Below are 24,312 nucleotides of genomic sequence, written 5' to 3' on the forward strand. Positions count from 1 at the left end.
CTTATCTTCCAGATCACACCGCTGAACTTGACCCAGTGGCTGATGGTGCTGAAAATCTCCCTGCCCGTGATCCTCATGGACGAGACCCTCAAGTTCGTGGCGCGCAACTACCTGGAGCCTGGTAAAGAGTGTGTGCAGCCGGCGCGGCCATGCTCGCTCTCAGCGTGCACCGACGGCATCTCCTGGCCTTTTGTGCTGCTCGTAGTGCCGCTGGTGGTCTGGGTCTATAGCACAGACACTAACTTCACCGATATGTTCTGGTCTTGACTGACAGCTTGGCCTAAAGAAGATGTTTAACTTAATCAATTAATTTTTTTTTTTATTGTTTAAAGCAACTGTCTATTTCTGCTGAATTTTCACATGAACATATTGGCTGGTGAAGGAGGTTTCATATTCTAGATTTTGTTTTGCTTTTTCTGAACTCCAGTGGGGCAAGATTTTCCTTTTTTTATACACATAATTAAAGTGTCCATTGACATGTACAGAGAACTAACACTATTTTATGCAAATATTTTTTTGTAGATGAAAAAGCATGTACAGTGTTCTGTTTAATACTTGTCCTTGTATAAAAAACATAGCTGAGCCAGCAGACATTGTCAGCAGTTAATTGGCAGCAGATTTTAGGCAAGGGATGTGTGTGGTTTTTCTAAAACTAAATAGCATGTGTCGTGTCTTCTGCATGATCATCTGGGTTTAATTTGATGTCACAGTCTAATTGTATTCCTAAGCCAATTTTTCTGCACTGAGCAGAGTCCTGCTACCTCAGTCAGTATTTTTTGGTTTGCCACTTCCTCACCCCTGGCCCTCCGCTCACCTCCACCCCTCCCCGCTCAGCTTCTCCTAGGGTTTCCCGTGGTTCTGTTTACATCAGTCTTAACAAGAGGTATGCCTGTTCTCGCTTGTGCAGAAAACATTGCTCCAGATTCAATCTACTGGGTTCATGGCCCCTCACGTAGTTTCTAAGGTTATTTATTTAAATGTCTAATGTATTTTATTGTAACAGACATTTTTTTTTTTTTTTGCCAGCATTGCCTATTTCAGTGGCACTTCACAATCTAGTTTAAAAAGAAAAAATAAAACATTTTAAATGGACAGAGAAAAAAAATAACTGTCTTGTTTTTAACTCTTAAATGGCTGAGCTTTAAATATCCAACTTTCTTTTGCGTTCTTAGCTCAGACCCTTAGTTAGCATTCCTGTGCTCGGTGGGAGGGTCCCGTCAGCTCAGAGCGAGCAGCAGGAGTCTGACCTGAGGCACAGGCACTCGCTGTTATCTCTGGTCCATGTTTTGTACAAACTCCTGCCGGCCTGTCCCGCCTGCTGTAGAGAACACAAGGGCAGTGTGCGTGTGTACGTGCGTGTATGTGTTTTGTAAAATCTGTAAATAGCACGTGACCAAATGAACATATTGTATAGAACTATTTTTATTTTACTGTGGCGCTAACCACCACCATCATTCCTGTGATAAATGTTTGCGCATGTTCCGAGATCAGTCTTACCAACAGTGTATAAATCATTAACAGTCCTAACTCTGGTGTTTTTCTCCAATGCCTTCCAACATTCATCAACTAAAGTGAGTATTTTCTTCCCTGTAACTTGGATGCTTTAGCTTACAGGTGACTGTCACAACATGAGATAGCTGTGTGACGCTAATGAATCAGTAGTGACTTCCTCCATCCCCAGTGAGGCCGGTGTTGCTCTGCCGTGCCAGCTACCCCGGCAGGGACGGCCTGTGGCAGCAGCCGGGTGGCACGAGAGACTCGGCGCAGCACTAGCTGACCGATGTGACTCTGCAGATGCCACACGCTGCCTAGGACAGTGGCTCGGCAGGATTTCTGGGAGGGCCACGCCAGGCAGGCCCAGGGAGCGGTGCTGGTCCAGGGCTGAGATGAGGATCCACAGAGATGTGTCTGGTTCTTTTGATCTTTTTTAGCGGCAAGGACTGGGCCCCAAACATTGCTGCCTCGTTCATTAGGAAGCAGAAGGCTGGTGAACGCCGAACCAGCCACAAACCCCGAGTCACGAGGCTACTTTTAAAGAGACTTCTTGTTTCGCCCCCTGGGTCAGTCCCTTGGTGGCCAAGACTTTTCTCTCCAGGGCGTGTTAAAGCACAGGTACCAACCCGAGGCTCCACTCAGTCCCCGTCAGCCCCGTCGTAGTCCACATGAGCGTGGCCCCGTTTGTATTTGAGGTGGCAGGGAAGGGGCTTCAGTGCTGGTCATCGGGCCAGCAAGGTGTGATGGGAGCACTTGGCGTTTGAGAGGAGTTAATGGATGTCAAGCAGGACAGGTGCTGCCGAGTGCAGAGGTCGCAGTCTAACGGGACACAAGTGGAGCATGGAAACAGGCTCTGAACATGCGGTCTCGACCCGCTGAGGCTCTCAGGGAAGGGAGGCTGCTGTCTTTAGCATCAGAAAGCAGGAGAGGAAACATGTTGAGTGAAGCATTTTAACTGCAAACCAAAACGGTGTCTGGGCTGGCTGAGCAGGGCACTCAGTACCCACTGGAACCAGAGTGACAGAGCCAAGTGTTTCGACCGAATTCCTCGACTTGGTCACATGGGTGGGGCAGCTGCAGGACCTTGTCCACCCCAGTGATGGCACCAGCCGTAGCTCCTGCAGCCCCTGGATTTGGTTTAGGCACCCACTTCCCTAGGCCTAGACAGCTGGACTCTGAATAGATGAACCCACAAAGACAGGGGTGCCTCCAGGGACGGCCAGCCAGCGCTCTGCTCCCCCACCCACCCAGCAGGAGGACAGGTGGCGGCATCTCAGACCCACTCAATACCTGCTGTTGGGCAGCCCTTGCCCGAAAGTCTCCATGTTCTCCTGACACGCAGGTGGCAGAAGCCTCTCCTGTCTGTCCTGCTTTCTGCCCCCTACCTCTCGCAGCCTCTCTGATAGGGCCGTGCCCTTTGCCCAGGGGCCCGAGGGTGCGGGGCAGAGGCGGAGTAGCTGGCCGGCTTTGCTCACAAGCAGCTGCTGCCATGTGTACCTCACAGTGGTCACGGCTGCATGGTGGGCAGACCCCATAGAGATTGTGTCTGCCGGCCACCTGGGGTGTCTACAGTTATCATGAGCTCCATGTTGCCCTTTGACCTAAACCACTGAATTCTGCAACCCAGGGCCCTGCAGTTAAGGACAAGGCAGCCTTCAGCTTGTGTGTCAGCCGGGGATGGAGACCATGAGCCGGACAAAGCTGTTTTCCCTGGCAGGGCAGGGCCTGGCCCCTGCAGAGGCTGCTCTGAGGACAAGGGGAGAGCTAGGGGCTCTGCACCACCGCTCGCTGCTCCTCTGTGCTCCGTGTCCTTAACCTCTGCACTGCTAACCACCCCCTTTCCTCTGGCCTCTCTCACTGCTGGTAAACACCCGAACCTTCTCCTGAAGCACCCACCTGCCAGCCCGCCTGTGGCAGCCTCCTGCAAGCCAGGGTGGCTTTGTTCTGCAGCCGGAAAGCCCGAGGGGTGTGTGTCACTGAGCCAGGCCTTCTGGGATGCAAGCCTGCTTGGGTGCGTCTCAGGAACCGTTAACCAGAAATGCTGGCCTTAACCTTACAGATCAGACTGGGTGTCCTTTTCATCTGTCACCATTAGTCTTAAGTAAACAGTTATTCTAACATTTCCTCCCTGTGTTTCATAAAGCTGATTTCCTCTCTCTTTCCTTTTCAGCAATACTGGAGTAACCGCTTCCTAAACCATTTTGCAGAAATGTAAGGGTGTTCGGTTGCGTGCATGTGTGTTTTTAGCAATACATCTACCGACCTCTGCATGATTGATGTTGGGGGAAGGAGACAAGCTTCCCCGACTCTGTGTGTTCTGTGGAGGAGATGTGTATTAGCAGTGGGGTGTTTAGCTTTTCAATGAGAATAATTACAAATGTACAATTTAGCTGAATGAACCAGAAACCTCTCCAGAGAAGTTTGGTTTCTTTGCTGCAAGAAGAATGAGGTTCTGCAACCTCATCCAAGAACTTAGAAGCCATCAGCCAAGTCTCCATTCTTCTCTGTGCAAAACGTCCCAGCTTATGTAAATGTATAATATTCAGTTCTCAGTTGTAATGCATGCCTTCCGTTGTAAGTAGCCAGATTTCTCTCCGATGTCATTGAAATATGCCACTTTTTAATTGGCCCTGTACAGTTTGCTTATTTATAAATTCATTGGAAACACTACATGTGTTGAATGGTTAAAATGCAGCCCTCCAGTTCATAACTTCAGTCACTTTTGAGTGTGCAGACAGCTCATTTGCGCTGTATTAAACGTAACTTATTTAATGAGATCAGAAGCAGTAGACAGATGTTGGTGCAATACGAATATTGTGTGCATTTATCTCAATAAGATGCTAAACGTCAGTTTATCACAACGCATGTGTGACTTTAGACTGTAAATAGACATCAGTTGTTTATTTCTGTGCTGTAACCAACATTGCACAGACATGGTTTCAGGTAAATAAATCTATTCTACGATAACCTCCTGCTGTGGTGGTAACTTCCCTCTGGGCCGCGATGGGTACACATGGGTCCCCAGCCCGGCGCCTGGGGACAGGGTGACGGTGGCAGGACAGAAAGAAGCCGTACCCCTCTGGTGGATAAAAGGAATTTCCTGGACTCAAGTTTTTAGGTACGAGAGCATGTGTTTGGGTGAAGCCTCTAAGATAGTCCCACCCCAGGGGGGCTCCAGGCCGCTGTGACTGCTCGCTTGCACGACGCAGAGCTCTGTGGTCCCTCCACAGGTAGACGTGCCGAAATAGGTGCAGGAATTACCTTACTACAATACGACGAAAAGTAAACCAAAAACGTTGAAGTGACCAGAATCACTCCAGGTCTCCACCACGGTCCACGACTTCACACTGTTACGGAGACACTGGTCACTAGTCGGTCAAGGGGAGGGGCGGGCAAATACCTAGGAATAAGCCAGAAACGCAACTGGAATCGAGAGAAACACCTCTTGTTCTTGGATAGGAAAGCTTCATAATTCAGCGGGAATTCACACCTTAATGATGCAAATGATTTCTAATTCGCAGAATAACAATATATGAAACTGCCCACAGATTTTAATCAAACAGGCTGTTGATAATGTGAGAACTAAAAAAGCCTTAGAGCAACGGGGAGGTGCCAAAGGCCTCGTTCAGACCTGAAGCTACAGTAACTGCGGTGCACTTTTGGGAAAGGTGGCATTTCAGCCTGGTGTGTCAAAGAGCTCATTCAGTATGTGGGTGGTCATCTTGAGAAAATAGAATCGAGCCCTTTGTTATATCCAACAAATTGCAAATACATCAAAAGATTTGGGAAAAAAAAAACTGTAACCCACAAAAGAAAAATGATTAAATGATATAAACAGGAGAAAACCCAAGTAGCCTTAGAAATGTGAAAACATGCCCAGCCCCACTGGCAAATTACAGTCACGAGGTACTGTCCGTCAGAGTGACAAAAACCAGGTCTGCCAACACCAAACGTTGACAAGGGTGTATAAATACTGACATAGCCACTTGAGAGAAAGAACAAGATGCTTTTAACATAGAACCCAGCAGCCCCACTCCTAGAGAAGCCCTCGTACACGCCTAAGAGCCAGGCCAGAGTGCTTACAAAAGGAAATGGAAATGCCCTAATTGACCAGCAGGGATTAGTACATGGTGGTACATTCAAACCACACACAAGGGCAGTGAGAAAGAAGCTACAGGAACCACCACAGATAAACCTCAACAGAGTGCAGGAATCCCTAAACTAGAGAAGTTTAAAGTATGCAGAGCCATTCCTTCTCATCAGTGACCTGCTCTCAGTGAGGCCCGGCCATTCTGTTAGGCGATGAGGTGCCCTGCTTCAAGAAAGTCACTGGAGAAAAAAAAAAAAAATCAGCTAACCAAATCACTGTGAAGGGGTGGACTAATGAGCAGCAGACCAGGAACAAGAGTTTGCAGAGAACAGCTCTGAGGATATGAAACCCCAACTGGATGGGGTCACTGTGGGAGGGAGAGGTGAGATGAGGTGGGCAGGCCGGGACACCCCTTACACCAGTAGCAGTGTTGGAATGCTGTGCAGACAGTGCTTGCTATGCCTGTTTGCGTGTCAGGGTTTTTTTTTTAAGTGAACATCCGAGCACATGGAAGATGAAAGGCCTTTGGAAGCATGACAAAAACTCCAGGAAATGATAAATTGACTACCTAAGAATTTAAATTTTCTAAATAGAATACTTCTTTCAAGTCAGGAAAACACAGACTGAGATGCATACAGGCAAAGGGCTAATTTCCTTCCGGTCTGACTGGCAAAGATCAAAGTTTGACATTGTTATGTTCTTTGCAGATCGCATTAAGAAACTGGTTTTCAAACAGGTACGCGCCGATGATGAGAATAAAAATTGGCCCAGTCTCTGGAGGGCAATTTGACAAGATGACCATACCCTTTGATCAAGCACTTCCACTTTGATAAATTTATCCAACAGAAATCTTCCCATACGTTCATAAAAAGCAATCATAGCTACACCAAAGACAGAAATAACCCAGGTGCCCATCAATAGGCAAGATGTTAAGGAAACTGGAGAACATTCATGCCATGGAACACCATTCAGCCCTTAAAAGGATGAGGTAGATCTGTGAGTAGCAGCAAGGAATGACAGTCAGTGCTTGCTGTCTGTCCACCAAAATAGTCATGCGCACAGCAAAACCTAAACCGCTGTGGAGTCGATTGTGACTCCTGGCAACCTCACGTGTCACAGCGTAGAACTGAGCTCCAGAGGGTTTTCTTGGTTGTGATCTCTATGGAAGCGGATCCCCAGGCCTTTCGTCCGCAGTACTGTTGGGTGGGTTCAAACTGCCAACCTTTCAGTTAGCCAAGCGCTAACCTTTTGTGCCACCCAGGGACCCTATGTGCAGAGCAGTTTGTATTACATGCTACCATTTATTTTAAAAACAGGAGGGAGAGTAAGAGTTTCCAGTAACGAAGGCTGCTGAAAATAACTAAATATGTTGACACATAGGCGGCAGATGGTAGGAGCCAAGTTTCTCACTGTTGGGAGTGGGAGGTTACACATAGGCAATGCTAGACGCCTGAATGACCCATGTCATAGTGGATTAGAGTTGGAGACATAAGGATGAACTCATGTTTAGCTTAATACTGATACAAATGCTTTCATACAGAAGTATTTGTTGTTGTGTATATATATATACACACATATTTCCCTGCACTGTCAGCTGAGAGGACCAAGAAGCAAGGATACCCCAGTAGCCATGAGCACACCTAACTCCCAGGTTTAAGTTTCTAATACCATTCTTTAACAAAAGGAACAGGGATCCTTGGAGAAATGGCTGATTCTCGGACTGGAGCAGGAAATACACATGTCCCTGAGAATCCAGAAAGTAAGACCACAGAGGTAAAGTGTGCCAGAAAGTAAGGTGCTTTAATAAAAATAAAAGATGGGTCTATGTCAAAGGGACACAGGAACCAACTGAAAGAGCTCCCAATGGCCAAGGCTGGAACAATTTGAGCAACAAAGTAAATAAAGTAGTACTGAATCAGCCCAAAGTATAAAATAAATAACTGCGAGTCCATGGTGATATAATTACATGGGGGAGACGAGAAATCTCCCATGTAGAAAGACTCCAAATAAATTATATACATACTCAAACCGCAAGCAGGTGGAGCATGACTCCCCACTCCTTAAGTGTGGGCTGTAGAGTGACCTCATCCAAAGAGAACACATTATGTAGGGACAGGAGGCAGTGGGGAAGGCTAACTTTTAAGAGGAGAACCTGACAGACACTACCTCAGCCGGTTGTCAAGATGAACAAACGCGCTACCTCATTCTCTCTTACATAGGGTCGCTAAAAGGCGGAACTGACTTGACGCCACCTAATAACCACCAGCTCAGTGATAAGTCATCTTGAGACCATGTACCACTGATATGATGAGATGAAAATGGCACTTTACTTCTGTGGTCTTCCTCCCAAAAACATATAACCTCAATTTATTCATGAGAAAAACATCAGACAAATTCCAAAAGAGGAACATTCTACAAAATGCCTGACCAGTACTCCTCAAAACTGTCCAGGTCATCAAAAACTGAAACAGCCAAGAGGAACCTAAGGAGACATGATGACTAAACATAATGTGGTGTCCTGGATGGGATCCTGGCCCAGAAAAAGGTAAAAATTAAGGAAATGAGAATAAAGCATGGACTTTAGTTAATAATACAGGATCAATATTGGTTCATTAATTGTGATCAACATACTATCCTGATGTAAGATGTTAATAAATGTAAAATGATCATAAAATTAAAACGTTTTAAAATGCTGGGAAAAAACTTTTTTTTTTTTTAACCCTCACATAAGCATTGAAGAGCCATGAAATAGTAAAGAATTTCCAGGCCAGAATCTAAGAGAAAGGGAAGTGGAGCCAAGATGGTGGACTAGTCAGACGCACGTAGCCATCCCTTTGCAACAAAGACCCAAAAAAAACAAGCAGAACAGACAATGGAGGTCAATCCTAGAACCCTGAACTGATGGGAGAAAGTATTAGATCAGGAGCCACTGTGAAGAAGAAACTGATTGAAAACAGCTAAGGAGTAGAGATACGGAGTGGAGGTTCCCTGCCAAGCAGCGCAGCGCAGCGCAGCGCAGCCATCTTGAGATAAAGCCAACAACCCCTCAGGAGAAGCACAGAGAGACACCTTCACAGAACTCCCAATAGGGGACAGAGGAACAGTGTGGACACATCCAGAGCAAGGTAAGGTCCTGTTTGCTGGCTGCAGCTCAAGGAAGTACCCAGACACTCCCACACGTTAACCTGTGGAGCATGCTCCTAGAACCCCTGCCCTGGCGAGTAGTGGCATCAGCCAGCTGCCCTAGCTGCCGGGGTCCACAGTACAAACTCTCCCTATGTTCCCCCTCATCTAGCCCTGTCCACCCCCGCTTTATTCCCCCTTCCGCCAGTCATACCCTGCTGCTCCACAGCTGAGCAACCTGGCACAGCACCCCACCCTCCTGCCGGCCAATCTAGCTGCTCTGTAGCTGAATGTCCTGGCCCTGTATCCCTCACCTCTGCACCAGCCCCGCTCTGCTGCATCACTGCTGAGCGTCCCAGCCTGCACCCTGCCCTTCCCAGCTGAGCAACCCAGCTCTGCACCCTTACCTTTCTGCTGGCATAGCCCAGCTACACTGCAGCTGAGCAACCCAGTGCCGCACTCTTCCCTTCCCACTAGCCCCACCCCTCTGTAGCCTCCTTGAAACACAGACAGCAACAATCCCAGACAGGGAGTACAGGAAGGCAACTTCACAGAGTTCTCAACAGGAGACAGAGCACCTGGCAAACAGAGAAATAAGCTTTCCCATCCCTCACACTTTTGCCCCATACACCACCCTCCTCCCCCTTCCTGCCAGACCCTGCTGCGCTGCTTCAGCTAGAGTGTTCCTGGAGCTCAGGCTCACTGCTGTATCAGCCCCACACCACCCCTCCCCTCTTACCATTTGACCAGCTGCTGAACCGTGGGAAATGAGCCCATACCACTCCCTGTCCGACACCCATGCCCATTTGGCAAGGCACTATGAGCACTCCCACACAGCTGGACCAACACCAGGAGGCAGCCAGCGTCCACTCAGTCCACCCTCAGCCACTTTGCCAAACCAGTGTACAGTGAAGTGGGCTTGCCCTGCCAGCTGCTGCCTTGCTCATTCAGACCAGGTGGTGAGAGCTATCATGCCCACAGGTAAGCAAGAAACAAGGCACGCCCAGCCTGCCCACCCTGACATATGAAAACAAAAAAAAAAGCAGGATGAAACAGATAAACATATAATTAATAAATGAGGAATACCTGAATGTTTTGGAGACAATATCAAAACACTAAAAAAAAAAAAAAAGAAGACAGGCAAAACTAAGAAAAAAATAATGGGAAACACAGACAAAACCAACAAAAAAATAGCTAAAATCAAGGAAAACACACAAAAGCAATAGAAGAATTCAAGAAATTAATAAGAGAACAAAACTTTAAAATAAATAATGAGAAATCATACAAAAACGGCAACAAGAAATCCAAAAGATAAACAACAAAATTTCAGAAATGGACAACTCAATAGAAGGTTTTAGGAGCAAATTTGAAATAGAAGACAGAATCAGCAAAATTGAAGACAAATCCATTGACGCACTTTATTGGAGGAAAAAACACAGTTAAAAATGAAGACAACCTAAGAATTACGTGGGACAGAACCAAAAGCAAAAATCTGCACTTGATCTGAGTTCCAGAACGGGGAGAAAATGAAAAGTGAAGAGGGCAGAAAACTTCCCTAATATCATGAAAGATGAAAAGCTATCCAAGAAGCTCAACGAACCCCGTATAGGATAGATTCCAAAAGAAAATCACCAAGACATATCATAATCACACCAAAACCAAAGACAAAGAAAGAATCCTGAGAATAGCTCAAGAAAAATGAAGTTACTTACACAGGGGAAACAATAAGACTAGGCTCTGATTACTCAGCAGAAACTCCGCAGGCAAAACTCAATGGGATGATATATACATAAAACCTTGAAAGAAAAATCTGCCAACTAAGAATAATAAATCCTGTAAAACTCTCTCAAATTTGATGGCAAAATTAGGACATTTACAGATAAACATAAATTAACAAAACCAAACTTACAAGAAATATTAAAGGGAGTCCTTAGGTTAGAGAATAAGCAACATCAGACAACAACATGAGTCTAGGACACATGACAGCATCAGCCAGATATCAACTTGGTAAAGAACTCTCAGTAGCAAAACAAAGCTAAAAGATTTAAAACAGGGAGCCAGAGACTTCAACTGTGTTATGGATTGAATTGCGTCCCCCTAAAATGTGTGTCAACTTGGCTAGGCCATGATTCCCAGTATTGTGTGATTGTTAACCATTTTGTCATCTGATGTGATTTTCCTATGTGTTGTAAATCCTACCTCTATGATATTAATGAGGTGGTATTAGCAGCAGTTATGTTAATGAGGCAGGACTCAATCTACAATACTAGGCAATATCAGGTTGTGTCTTAAGTCAGTCTCTTTTGAGATACAAAAGCGAGAATCAAGCAGAGATCAGGGGGACCTCATACCACCAAAAAAGCAGCGCCAGAAGCAGAATGTGTCCTTTGGACCTGAGGTCCCTGCACTGAGAAGCTCCTAGACCAGAGGACGACTGATGACAAGGACCTTCCTCTAGAGCTGACAGAGAAAGCCTTCCCCTGGAGCTGACATCCTGAATTTGGATTTCTAGCCTCCTACGCTGTGGGAGAATAAATTTCTCTTTGTTAAAGCCATCCACTTGTGGTATTTCTGTTATAGCAACACTAAATGACTAAAAAAAAAAAAAAAAAATTTTTTTTTTTTTTTAAATGACTAAGGCGATCTGTAAATGATAACAATGTCAAAACAATAAAAGAGGTAGTAAAATGGTACAGGTATAGAACTTTCAAATGCAGAGGAAGTCAACGCAATATCAAGTAATAAAAGACTGGTTTAAACTTAGGAAGGTAAGTGTGAATTTCAAGGTAACCAAAAAGATAGTTAATACAAACCTACTCATCAAAATAAAACAGAAGAAAAACATAAAGACTCAGTAGTAAACACAAAATCTATAACAATGGAAGAAATGAAAATAAATTCCACAAAAAAAGGGGGGGCAGAACTCGGCACAGGAAAGTAAGAGGAACAAAGAAAACATCAGCACCACCCACACACAAAAAAAAGCACAACAAAATGACAGCAATAAACTCACGCTTATAATCACACTGAATGTAAATGGCTTAAATGCACCCATAAAGAGAGAGAGAGTGGCAGAATGAATAAAAAACACAACCCATCAATATACTGTCTACAAGAGACACATCTTAGACACAAAGACTTAAGTATATTAAAAATCAAAGAATGGAAAAAATATATCGAGCAAACGGCAAACAAAAAAGTGGGAGTGGCCACGCTAACCTCAGATAAAAGACTTTAAGGCAAAATCAACCATAAAAGACAAAGAAGGACATTATATGATTAAAGGAACCATCCACCAAGAAGACATAACCTTAATAAATATCTACACACCCAACAACAAGACTCCAAAATATATAAAACAAACTCTAACAGCACTGAAAAGGGAAATAGACAGTTCCCACAATAATAGTAGGAGATTTAACACACCACTGTTGAAAGGACAGAACATCTAGAAAGAAACTCAACAAAGATACAAAAGGTCTAAAGGCCACAATTACCCAACTTAACATCACAGACATATATAGAACACTGGATAAAATCCAAAACACCAAAATAATACAAAGTCTCTTCTCTGATCACAATGTCATAAAAGTAGAACTAAGAGGAAGAGCAAAGGAAAAAAAAATCAAACATATGGACACTGAATAACACCTTGCTTAAAAACCATGCGTAATAGAAGGAATCAAAGAGGGGATAAAAAAAATTCCTAGAACCTGGAAGGCATTATGCTGAGTGAAATTAGTTGCAAAAGAACAAATATTGTATAAGACCACTATTATAAGATCTTGAGAAATAGTTTAAACTGAGAAGAACACATTCTTCTGTGGTTATGAGAGGGGGGAGGGAGGGAGGGTGGGAGGGTGGGAGAGGGATATTTACTGATTAGATAGTACATAAAACCTACTTTAGGTGAAGGGAAGGACAACACGCAATACAGGGGAGGTCAACACAACTGGACTAAACCAAAAGCAAAGAAGTTTCCTGAATAAACTGAATGCTTCGAAGGTCAGCAAAGCAGGGGCAGGGATTTGGGGACCATGGCTTCAGGGGACATCTAAGTCAACTGGCAAAATAAAATCTACTAAGAAAACATCCTGCATCCCACTTTGAAGTGTGGCGTCTGGGGTCTTAAACACTAGCAAGTGGCCATCTAAGATGCATCAATGAGTCTCAACCCACCTGGATCAAAGGAGAATGAAGAACACCAAGCTCACAAGGTAATTATGAGCCCAAGAGACAGAAAGGGCCACATGAACTAGAGACTACATCATCCTGAGACCAGAAGAACTAGATAGTGCCTGGCTACAACCGATGACTGCCCTGACAGGGAACACAACAGAGAACCCCTGAGGAAGCAGGAGAACAGTGAGATGCAGACCCTAAATTCTCATAAAAAGACCAGGCTTAATGGTCTGACTGTGACTAGAAGAACTCCAGCGGTCAAGGTCCCCAAACCTTCTGTCGGCCCAGGACAGGAACCATTCCCGAAGCCAGCTCGTCAGACATGGAATGGACTGGACAATGGGTTGGAGAGAGATGCTGATGAGAAGTGAGCTACTTGCACCATGTGGACACTTGAGACTATGTTGGCATCTCCTGTCTGGAGGGGAGATGGGAGGGTAGAGGGGGTTAGAAACTGGCAAAATGGTCACGAAAGGAGAGATTGGAAGGAGGGAGCAGGCTGACTCATTAGGGGGAGAGTAAATGGGATTATGTAGTAACTTGTATATAAGTGTATATGTGAGAGACTGACTTGATTTGTAAACTTTCACTTAAAGCACAAAAAAATTACCAAAAAAAAAATTCCTAGAATCAAATGAAAATGAAAACACATCATACCAAAACCTTTGGTACACAGCAAAGGCAGCGCTCAGAGGTCAATTTATAGCAATAAACACACATCAAAAAGAATGGGCGAAAATCAAAATGTTAGCCCTATAACTCAAATACAAAGAAAACAGCAAAAGAAGCCCACAACCACTAGAAGAAAGGAAATAAGAAAGATTAGACCAGATATAAATGAAATAGAGAGCAGGAAAAACAATTGAAAGAATCAACACCACCAAAAATTGGTTCTTTGAAAAGACCAACAAATCACTGGCCAAGCTGACAAAAGAAAAACAGGAGAGGACGCAAATAGCTCAAATAAGAAATTAGACGGGGAACAGTAAAACAGATCCAACTGAAATAAAAAAAAAAGATCATAACAGAATGCTATAAAAATTGTACTCCAAAAAATTTGAGAACCTAGGAGAAATAGACAAATTTCTAGAAACACACTACCTACCTAAACACAAGCTGAGACAGAAAATCTGAACAGACCCATAACAAGCGAAGGGACTGATGAGGTAATAATAATATAAAAAAACTCCCAGCAACAACAACAACAACAAAACCCTGGCCCAGACAGTTTCACTGGAGAATTCTACCAAACATTCAGAGAAGTGCTCACACCAGTACTTCTCAAACTATTTCAGAGCATAGAAAAGGAAGGAATACTCCCAAATTTGTTCTACGAAGCCAGCATAACCCTGACACCATAGCCAGGCAAAGACATCACAAAAAAGAAAATTACAGACCAGTATCTCTCATGAATGTAGATGCAAAAATTCTCAACAAAATTGTAGCCAACAGAATTCAGCATCATATCAAAAAAATAATATGCCGTGACCAAGTGGGATTCATACCAGGTATGCAAGGATGGTTCAACATTAGAAAATCAATCAAGGTAATTCACCACATAAACAGAACAAAAGAAACAAATTCACATAATCATCTCAATCAATGCAGAAAAGGCATTTGATAAAGTCCAACATCCAGTCCTGATAAAAATGCTCAATAAAATAGGAATACCCAAAATATATAATACATGGAATGAATATATATATTTTATATATCCATATACATATATATTTAAAATCAGGAAAGGTGTGTTTCAGGGTTGTATCCTTTCATCATACCTATTCAATCTGTATCAATCCACGAAATTTGACTCTATGAAGAAGAATGGGGCATCAAGGTTAGAGGAAGATGCATTAACAACCTGCATTATGTGAATGACACAACCTTGCTTGCTGAAAGTGAAGAGGACCTGAAGCACTTACTAATGAAGATCAAAGACCACAGCCTTCAGTATGGATTACACCTCAACATAAAGAAAACAAAAATCCCCACAACTGGACCAATAAGCAACACCATGATAAACAGAGGAAAGATTCAAGTTGTCAAGGATTTCATTTTACTTGCATCCACAATCAACACCCATGGAAGCAGCAGTCAAGAAATCAAAAGACACATTGCTTTCGGAAAATCTGCTGCAAAAGGCCTGTTTAAAGGGTTGAAAAGCAAAGATGTCACCTTGAAGACTAAGGTGCACCTGACCCAAGCCATAGTGTTTCCAATTGCCTTAAATGCATGGGAAAGCTGGACAGTGAATAAAAGAAGACCAAAGAAAAACTGACACCTTTCAATTGTGGTTGAGGAAGAACACTGAATATACCATGGACTGCCAAAAGAACGAACAAATCTGTCTTAGAAGTACAACAAGAACGCTCCTTAGAAGCAAGGATGGCGAGAGTTTGTCTTACATACTTTGGACATGTTATCAGGAGGGATTAGTCCCTGGAGAAGGACATCATGCTTGGTAAAGTAGAGGGTCAGTGAAAAAGAGGAAGACTCTCAACGAGATGGAATGACACAGTGGCTTCAACAATGGTCTCAAGCATGGCAACGATTGTGAGGATGGTGCAGGATCTGGCAGTGTTTCATCCTGTTGTACACAGAATCGCTGTTAAGTCGGAACTGACTCGACGGCACCTAACAACAACATACATATACATATACACACATACACATTCACGTAACCCAGTCCCAGTGCCGTCGGGTACACCCTCACACACAGACACACATATATATATATATATATATAAATAAAACAGTATATACACACACGTATATACAGTACAATCACAGTCTTGGGTTGGGGGACTCTTCGCTCTGACCTCAGCTATTCTAAGTAAAAATAAATTAAAAAAAAAAGGTCAATGTACCTTTTCTGAATGTGAAAAAGCAATTCAAAATTGATCGAGGATCTAAATGGGAGAACTGAGACCATGAAATTCTTAGAAGAAAACAGGGGCATGGCTACGGGACCTAGCTTTGAACAATGGATTATCAGGTATGATACCAAAAGCACGACCAGCAAGACACAAAACAGATAAATGCGACCTCATAAAAATTAAATACTTTTGTTCATCAAAGGACTCTATTGACAAAGTAAATGAACAGACAAACCTACAGCTGGGAGAACACTTTTGGGAACCATACATCTCATAAGGGTCTAATATTCAAAATATATTTTTAAAAACTTCTACAACTTAAAAAGACAAACAACACAATCAAAAAATGGGTGAAAAAGGCTTGAACAAACATTTCACCAGAAAGGATATATAAATGAATGGCCAACGAGCACATAAAAAGATGCTCAGTGTCATCAGCCATTAAATCTGTTGCCAGCGCATCAATTCTGACATAGCAACCCTATCAGACAGAGTAGAGCTGCCCCAAAGGGTTTCCAAGAATCAGATGGTGGATTTGAACTGCCGACCTTTTGGTTAACAGCCACATTCTTTTTTTTCTAATAATTTTTTATTGTGCTTTAAGTGAAAGTTTACAAATCAAGTCAGTCTCTCACACAAAAACCCATATACACATTGCTACACACTCCCAATTACTCTCCCCCTAATGAGACAGCCTGCTCTCTCCCTCCACGCTCTCTTTTCGTGTCCTTTTCGCCAGCTTCTAACCTCCTCCACCCTCTCACCTCCCCTCCAGGCTGGACATGCCAACATAATCTCAAGCGTCCACCTGATCCAAGAAGCTCACTCCTCACCAGCATCCCTCTCCAACCCATTGTCCAGTCCAATCCATGTCTGAAGAGTTGGCTTCGGGAATGGTTCCTGTCCTGGGGCAACAGAAGGTCTGGGGGCCATGACCATGGGGGTCCTTCCAGTCTCAGTCAGACCATTAAGTCTGATCTTATGAGAATTTGGGGTCTGCATCCCACTGCTCTCCTGCTCCCGCAGGGGCTCTCTGTTGTGCTCCCTGTAAGGGCAGTCATCGGTTATAGCCGGGCACCATCTAGTTCTTCTGGTCTCAGGATGATGTAGTTGAACAGCCACACTCTTAACCACTGTGCCATCAGGGCTTCTCATTAGTCATTAAAACCAAAAAAAGCAAACTTGTTGCCATTGAATCAATTCTGACTCACAGCAACCACAAATTGAAACCACAATGAGATATCACCTCACCCTCATTAGAATGGCAATGATCTAAAAAATGGAAACCCATAGGTGATGGCCAGGTTGTAGAAAAACAGGAACACCTCTCCATTGCGGGTGGGAATGTAAAATGGTGTGGCCACTGTGGAAAACAATTTGGCGGTTCCTCAAAAAGTTGAACAGAGAACAACGTGTGACCTAGCAATTCCACTCCTATGTATATACCTAGGACACTTGAAAGCAGCCACGCAGACACATGTACACCAATGTTCATGGCAGCACTATTCACAATAGCCAAAAGGTGGAAGCAGCCCAAGAGTCCATAAACGAACGAATGGATAAACAAAATGTGGTATATATGTTGTTGTTGTTGTTGTTAGGAGCCCGTTGAGTCGATTCTGACTCACAGCGACCCCATGCACAACAGAATGAAACACTGGCTGGTCCTGAGCCATCCTTACAATCGTTATGCTTGAGCTCATTGTTGCAGCCACTGTGTCAACCCACTTCATTGAGGCTCTTCCTCTTTTCCGCTGACCCTGTACTATGCCAAGCATGATGTCCTTCTCCAGGGACTGATCCCTCCTGATAACATGTCCAAAATATGTAAGACGCAGTCTCGCCATCCTTGCTTCTAAGGAGCATTCTGGTTGTACTTCTTCTAAGACAGATTCGTTCATTCTTTTGGCAGTCCATGGTATATTTAATACTCTTCACCAACACCACAATTCAAAAGCGTCAATTCTTCTTTGGTCTTCCTTATTCACTGTCCAGCTTTCACATGCATATGATGAGATTGAAAATACCATGGCTTGGGTCAGGCGCACCTTAGTCTTCAAGGTGACATCTTTGCTCTTCTTGATATATATAAACAACATAATTTTACTCAGTCATAAAGAGAGATAAGTCCTAATACATGCTACAACATGGATGAATCTTGAAAACATGCTGAGTGAAGTCAGTCAATCACAAAAGGACAAATGTTGCATGAGCCCACTTATATGAAATATCTAGAATAGGCAAGTGTATAGAGACCAGAGTTTACTAGTGGTTACCAGGGGCTGGAGGGAGGAGGGAGGAAAGGTGGGGTCACTGATCAGGAACCACTCAGTTTCCGTGTATGGCGATGGGACATCTGGTAACGGACGTGGGTGACGGCTGCACAACACGTTAATGTAATTGATGACACTAAACTGTATACTCGGAAAATGTTAAACTGGCAAATATTGTGTTATATGTATTTTTACAACAATCAGAAAAAAAAAATGAATGAGGTATCCTACAATATACGTGACTAGTACTTCTCAAAATTGTCAAGAGCATCAAAAACAAGGAAAGTCTGGGAAACTGAAACAGCTGAGAGGAGCCTAAGGAGACATGAGGACTCCATGTAATGTGGTGTCCTTAGTGGGATCTCGGGACGGAAAAGGGATGTTAGGGAAAAAGTAAGGAAATGCAAAAGAAGTACGGACTTTAGATACATAAGGATACATTAATATTGGTTCATTAAATGTAATAAACGTACCATACTAATGCAAGGTACTAATAATAGGGTGTACGGGAACGCTGTACCATCTGCTCGATTTTTCTGTAAATCTAACTAACGATTCAAAAAAATAAAGTCTATTAATAAAAAAGGTGAATGAGGTCGCTCAGGGGGCACTGAGTTTCTGTCAAGGGCAATGGAAAAACTTGGCAACGGAGAGTAGTAATGGTTGCACAACACGATGAATGTAATGTCACTGAACTGTACACGTAAACAATGTTGTAATGGCAAATATTTTATACAAACACACACACATGCATGTATATACACCACAATAAATAAGTGAAAATGAATGAGGTATAACAGCATTCACATGGGGTCAATTTGGTTGAGCAAAAGGTACTATGGAAGAATACATACATGACTCCACTTATGTAAAGTGCAAGAACAAGCAAATAAATGTTATTTAGGATAAAAGCATGGTAAGCTTTAACAATTAAACAAGGGAATGATGGTGTTATTTTATAGGTAAGAAAACAAAGGTTATATTTGCCTGAGGTGCAAACAACTTCCAGGATTTAAAAAAAAGAGGAAGACGAACGAATTTCAGGATAGCGGTTACCGGCATGAGGGGAGAAAAGGGGCAATTACGCGAAGTGGGCTTCTGGGGTAGCAGAAATCTTCCATTTCTCGACTGGGTGGCATATATTGTGTGTTTGTTTTATCTGTGGTCCTTTAAACAGTACATGTTTTCATACAGTTCTGTAGATATGCTTTATTTCATACACTTAAAAATTATATTTAAAAAAATAATAAAATTGCCTCCCTGCAGAATTATTCTGAACTGGAGCCACTACTCTGGGGGCTTAGGGGTGTCCACACAGTCTTGGCCTCAAGATGGCCCCCCTGGCCTCCCTAGGGTCACAGAGCTGCCCTCCAGGTCAGCACATGGTTTGAGAATTCTGGAATTTACTATCCTGGAAGGAGCTCCAGATGGGAAGACTACACGGGGTACACTTCTCTGTCCCTCCACGTCACACACTGTCAGGTTGGTGCCATGTGAGCAGTGGGCACTCTGGGCCCACAGGCCGGACAGGGCATTGGGTGCCAGCCAATCTCCTCATGTCACAGATGGGGCTTCAGTCTGGATACCACCCTGCCTGGACCAGGGACAGGCCCCTGCTTGCTGCGACTCCCACGCAATTCCTGGACAAAGTCCCTGCTACCCCATGGGGACTGACAAGAGAGGCTGGTGCAGGTGGGCCAAGGCTACTCCACAAAATAAAAAATAGCTTCATTGTCAATCTAGCTCCAGAGGGGCCCAGCCCTCCAGGCAGGAGAAAGGCTCATGTGACGCTGTCCCCACAGACCAAAGTTTAGCCCTGGGGGGGTCTGCAACCCTCCCCCAAGCTCCAAGTGCTGACATCTCGGCCACTGAGTCCCTTCCATGTTATTTACCCCCCCATGCCCAATAGCAAGGAAAGGCGACCTGACTCTGAGCACCTTCCAAAGGAACAGACAGGCTAAGTGAGCTACCCACAGTCACATAGCCAATGGCAGGCCATGAGTCTGAGGCTTCTGTGGGGCTCAACCCTCCTGGTGGAGAAGGTCGGATACCCCAAGGGAGCACTGAAGGAAGGAGGGGAAGCTCAGGGAGGTCACAGCCAACCAGCAAGCCCCCGGCCACACACAATACACCTCATCAAGCGAAGGGTCTCCCTCAGGCCCAGTCAGGGGAGATTAGACCCTGTGGGACCCAGCCAAGACCTCAGCAACTCTCCACCCTCAGGGCAGGACACAGGAGGTCCTACTGGGGAGGGCCCCAAATCCCACAGGCCCAAGACGACAAAGGTGGGGTCCTCAGGCTCTGTACTGCTGAGGGGCAGTGGGGTGGACGGTTCAGAGACTGGGGAGCCACATGGTCAGAGAGGAAGGAGAGGCCCAGGGCTGGCCTGGGTTCACAGATTCACTGTACAGGGAGGACCATGAAGCCAGCTGTCTTGAAAGCTCCAAAAATGACCATTGTGTCCTTTCACTCTGAAATCCCCTTCTAGGAATTTACCCAAAGAAGGAAAAGGCTGTGAGCACAAAGGAGGTCACTGGAGGGTTGTTTATAGACAGACAGAGCCAGGAAGATTTAAGTGGCAGCAAGAGTGCGTCGTGAGGCGCTGGCTGTCCTGCCAGACCACTGGCAGCCTTTAAACCTAGCCAGACTGAGGACGGACTGCAGCTACAGACAGACAGACTGACTGCCATGAGATGAGCTGAGGGCGGGCTATCTTATCTTGAACAGAATGGAAAACTGTAGAGACTATGGTTAAGGCCATAAGAATGCTCCAGGATGAGAGACCCTGGGCAGACGACAACAGCCTAGATGCCTCATCTGAGTCTGTTTGCTCATCTATCAAATGGGACACTTCCTCCTCACACCTCACCAGGTGTGAGGATTAGGTGTGATAATGTAGGCCAAGGTCTTGCCTCAGTCCCTGGGTACTGCAAATGGTTCAGTGCTCCGCTACTAGTCAAAAGGTTGGCGGTTGGAACCCACCCAGAGGTGCCTCGGAAGACACCCCTGGCACTCTGCTTCCAAAGGTCACAGCCTTGAAAATTCTATGGAGCAGTTCTACTCTGAAAGAAGTTGGAATCGACTTGGCAACTAACAAAAAGGGCTTGCCTCAGACCCAGCCTGGAGGCAAACAGCAGCTGAAGCAAATCGAACCCACAGGTATTTTTCACACCTGAGATTGGTAAAAAACCAAAAACGCTTGATGATACCCTTGTTGGTGAGGGTGCAACAAGCAGTCCTATCTACCATGAAGTCAGTATAACCATTTGGAAAGCAAACCAACAGCACCCACCAAGTGTAAATGCAATATACTCTGAGACCTAGAAATTTCACCGTAAGGAACTTGACCTCAACACCCACTGTAATAATTAACATCCACAACTAGAAACAAGTGTCCACCAATAGCAGCAGGTTACAGAAACTGTTCCATCCAGACAGAAAAGGATTCTGTGGAACTATTAAAACCACTGAACAAAGAGCAAATGACAACACAGGCTTGGAATGTCTTCAGTGGATAGATAGAATGACCCCTTCAGTATAATATCTATATATGTACAAGTAGGTAAAACACAACTTCCTAAGTTTTTTCTTGATTTCTTACTTTATTCTGTGGAGGGACACTGGGATTCAGTAGAGATTGGGCAATATATATATATTTATTTATACCTTTCTCTGTTAAAATTTTTTAACCATGTGTACTTTTACCAGTCTTAGAAGAAAAGCAACCAGAATGTTCCTTAGTAGTAAGGATGGTGACCCTGTGGCTAGCTTACTTTGGGTGTATCAGGCAAGATCAATCGCTAGAAAAGAACATTATGGTTGGTAGAAGGTCAGAGAAAACGAGAGAAACCCTCCCTGAGATGGACTGACCAACAGCCACAACAATGGACTCAAATAGACCAATGACCCTGAAGATGGCACAGGACCGGCAACGTTTGGTTGTGTTGTACATAAGGTCGCCATGAGCTGAGGGCGACCAACAACGACTTTTATGTAACGCATATCTATTACAAATACATATTGTACTTTGTATAGATTGATGTGTTCCGGGGGTTATCTGGGTGGCAGAATTAAAGGCCACTTCCTCACTCTGTTATTGGAAGTATTTTCTCTCACCGATGCGAGCCCCGGCCTGCGCCATCATGGCGGCGGCGTGGCGGCCGTCGCGGACAGCCCCAGCGTCACCCGGAAACGCCCCGCGCCCCGCGCCCCGCGCCCCGCGCCCGGCCGACCCAGCCAGCTGGCCCAGCCCGCGCCCTCGGTGCCCGCGGGAAGGGCGCGGAAGCGGAGCCTCGCCGTGCGCTCACCTCACAGGCCTCCTGCCCGGGTCCTGGGGCAGCGCGTGTCCAGTCAGGCCCGCGTCTGTCGTCGGCCGGAGAACGCGGCCCTGCGACGCACAGGGCCCGGCCCGTGCCAGGCGCTCCGCGGGGCGTGCTCGCCGCCGACCGCCAGGAAGTAGCCCGGGCCTGCCCAGGTGCGCCCGCCCAGGGGCTGGAGGCCGAGCGCAGCTGGGGCCTGTTGAGGCGGGTCCCTTCCAGCCAAGGCAGGGCAGAGCCCCCGGGCCCCTTGGAGATCAGGCTGGCGCCTTTGGGACCCACAGCCCCCTCCCCGGGGTGTCTCCACGTTTGGCCCGGGAGCACCTACATCAGAACAGCGAGGTGGGGTGGGGAACGTCTAGATTCCAGCATGCTTCAGTCTGAGAATTCCGGCTTTGAGCAAAGACAGCTGGTCTTCGCCTGAGTGAGAACTGGGTGGCACGAGTGTAGGCCCCAGGGCAGGGAGGCACCTGGCCCGGCCAGGTGCTGACACACACCAGGGGCTCAGAGGTGCAGTGTGAGCTGTGAAGGCAGAGGGCAGGGAACAAGGCCCTGCTCACTGAGGATCCTCCTGAGACAGTCATCCCACCCACCCTGGTGACTTGGGCTGAATCAGCCTGGGGACAGAGATGTTTACAACAGGCACCCACTAACTGTATCCTTCACCAAGGCGGCTGGTTCTAAACCCCGAGGCCTACAGAGGCTAACCAACCACCCATGGACATGCAGCCTCCTGAGCGGAGCTAGGGCTCTGAGCAGGTAGCTTGGTGTCTGCTTCCAAACCTGTGCTACTTGCAATCTGAGGGAAAATGATAGCAACCAGTTGGGACACCTCCACACTGGCTGTGTGAGTGAAGCTCAAAGCACCAAAAGGTACCTGTGGGCTTGCTTTCCAGGGGAGGGCAGCTCAATGGGACTGGACAGCCTCTTGTCCCTGCACAAGTCTGTTTCCTGTGACTCCCTGTCCTCAGGCAGTTGGTTCTATACCAAGGGGGTTGGGGGTGGGGACAGGATAGCAGCAGTGCCCAGCGAAACCTTCAGCACCCTTCAAGTCCAGCTCCTCCCATCCTTTGTGGACCTTTGTGAGGTCCTCGGGGAGGAAATGCTGGAGCTGCCAGTAGGCAGGCCTGAGGGTGTCACTGGGATGGAGAGATCTGGAACCCGCAGGCCAGGCCAATCCAGGGGCTCTCTGCAAAGCTGAATGGGACAGGCCAAGGAAAAGCCGGGAGAGCAAAGCCGAGAAGGAAGGCAACGCTCGAAGCTTGAGGCCCGGTCCTGGTCAAAGGTCCCCTCAGGGGTGTGCTAAGTGGGAGGGGGCTGGCCTTCCAGGAGTCAGAGAAATGGCAGAGGCTTCCCCTTTCTTCTCAGGGACTGGACTGGAAGAGCTGCTCAGCCCAGAGAGGAGGAAGCACTGAGATCCTAGCAGCGACCCCACATGTGCCTGCTGGGCTCTGGAGCTTGGTGGCCAGGTGACTCCGGGCAGGCTCTGGGGCTTGTACTGAGAGGTATTTTAACAGTAACTTGCTGAGCATTTTAAACTCAGCAGTTATCAAATGTTTTGAGTTTAGTGCACATTTACATTATTTTTATACTTTTGGATATCTACTTATATCAAATTCACATTTTTTAACATCTTTTCACTAATTTTGTTTTAATGAGAATTTGGTGTTAGCTGTGACATATCCTCCCCATGACTCTCACCTCCAAATAATTAGAGTTCATTGTATACTCAAAAGGCACTGGCACCTTAAGAAACAAGGGGGAGAGGATGGACCCAGAACAGAACACTGAAACCAGGGCACCAACCTTCTCCAAGTCAAAGAGCCAGGCAGAATCGGCCCCAAACTTCGGCCAATTGAAAATGCAATTGGCCGAACCAGCTCTATGTTACCTGAGGCCTCCAACCCACGCCTGCTCCCAACACCAAGGGAAGAAAGAAAGGGAGACTACCGCAGTTA

The 24,312-nt window shown here is 45.7% G+C and overlaps 1 protein-coding gene and 1 long non-coding RNA gene across 3 annotated transcripts in view; one reads left to right on the forward strand and one right to left on the reverse strand.

Moving 5' to 3' along the window:
• The window catches only part of ATP2A2 (ATPase sarcoplasmic/endoplasmic reticulum Ca2+ transporting 2), a 52,408-nt gene extending 47,947 nt beyond the window's left edge, over positions 1–4,461 (forward strand). The window contains exons 20-21 of one of the 2 annotated variants that reach the window (XM_064272184.1): positions 1–121; positions 3,665–4,461. In XM_064272184.1, coding sequence (XP_064128254.1) covers positions 1–121; positions 3,665–3,678 — 135 coding nt within the window. In that variant the 3' untranslated portion in view covers positions 3,679–4,461. The other variant, XM_064272183.1, reaches the window with a different exon arrangement.
• On the reverse strand, positions 3,735–22,441 carry LOC135228220 (uncharacterized). The gene is made up of 2 exons (XR_010318575.1): positions 22,346–22,441; positions 3,735–4,894 (listed from the first exon to the last, which is right to left on the reverse strand). It is a non-coding gene; the product is annotated as an uncharacterized LOC135228220 (long non-coding RNA).
• Positions 22,442–24,312: the final 1,871 nt, after the last annotated feature.

This window comes from Loxodonta africana, chromosome 19 (assembly GCF_030014295.1).
Source record: "Loxodonta africana isolate mLoxAfr1 chromosome 19, mLoxAfr1.hap2, whole genome shotgun sequence".
NCBI lineage: Eukaryota > Metazoa > Chordata > Mammalia > Proboscidea > Elephantidae > Loxodonta > Loxodonta africana.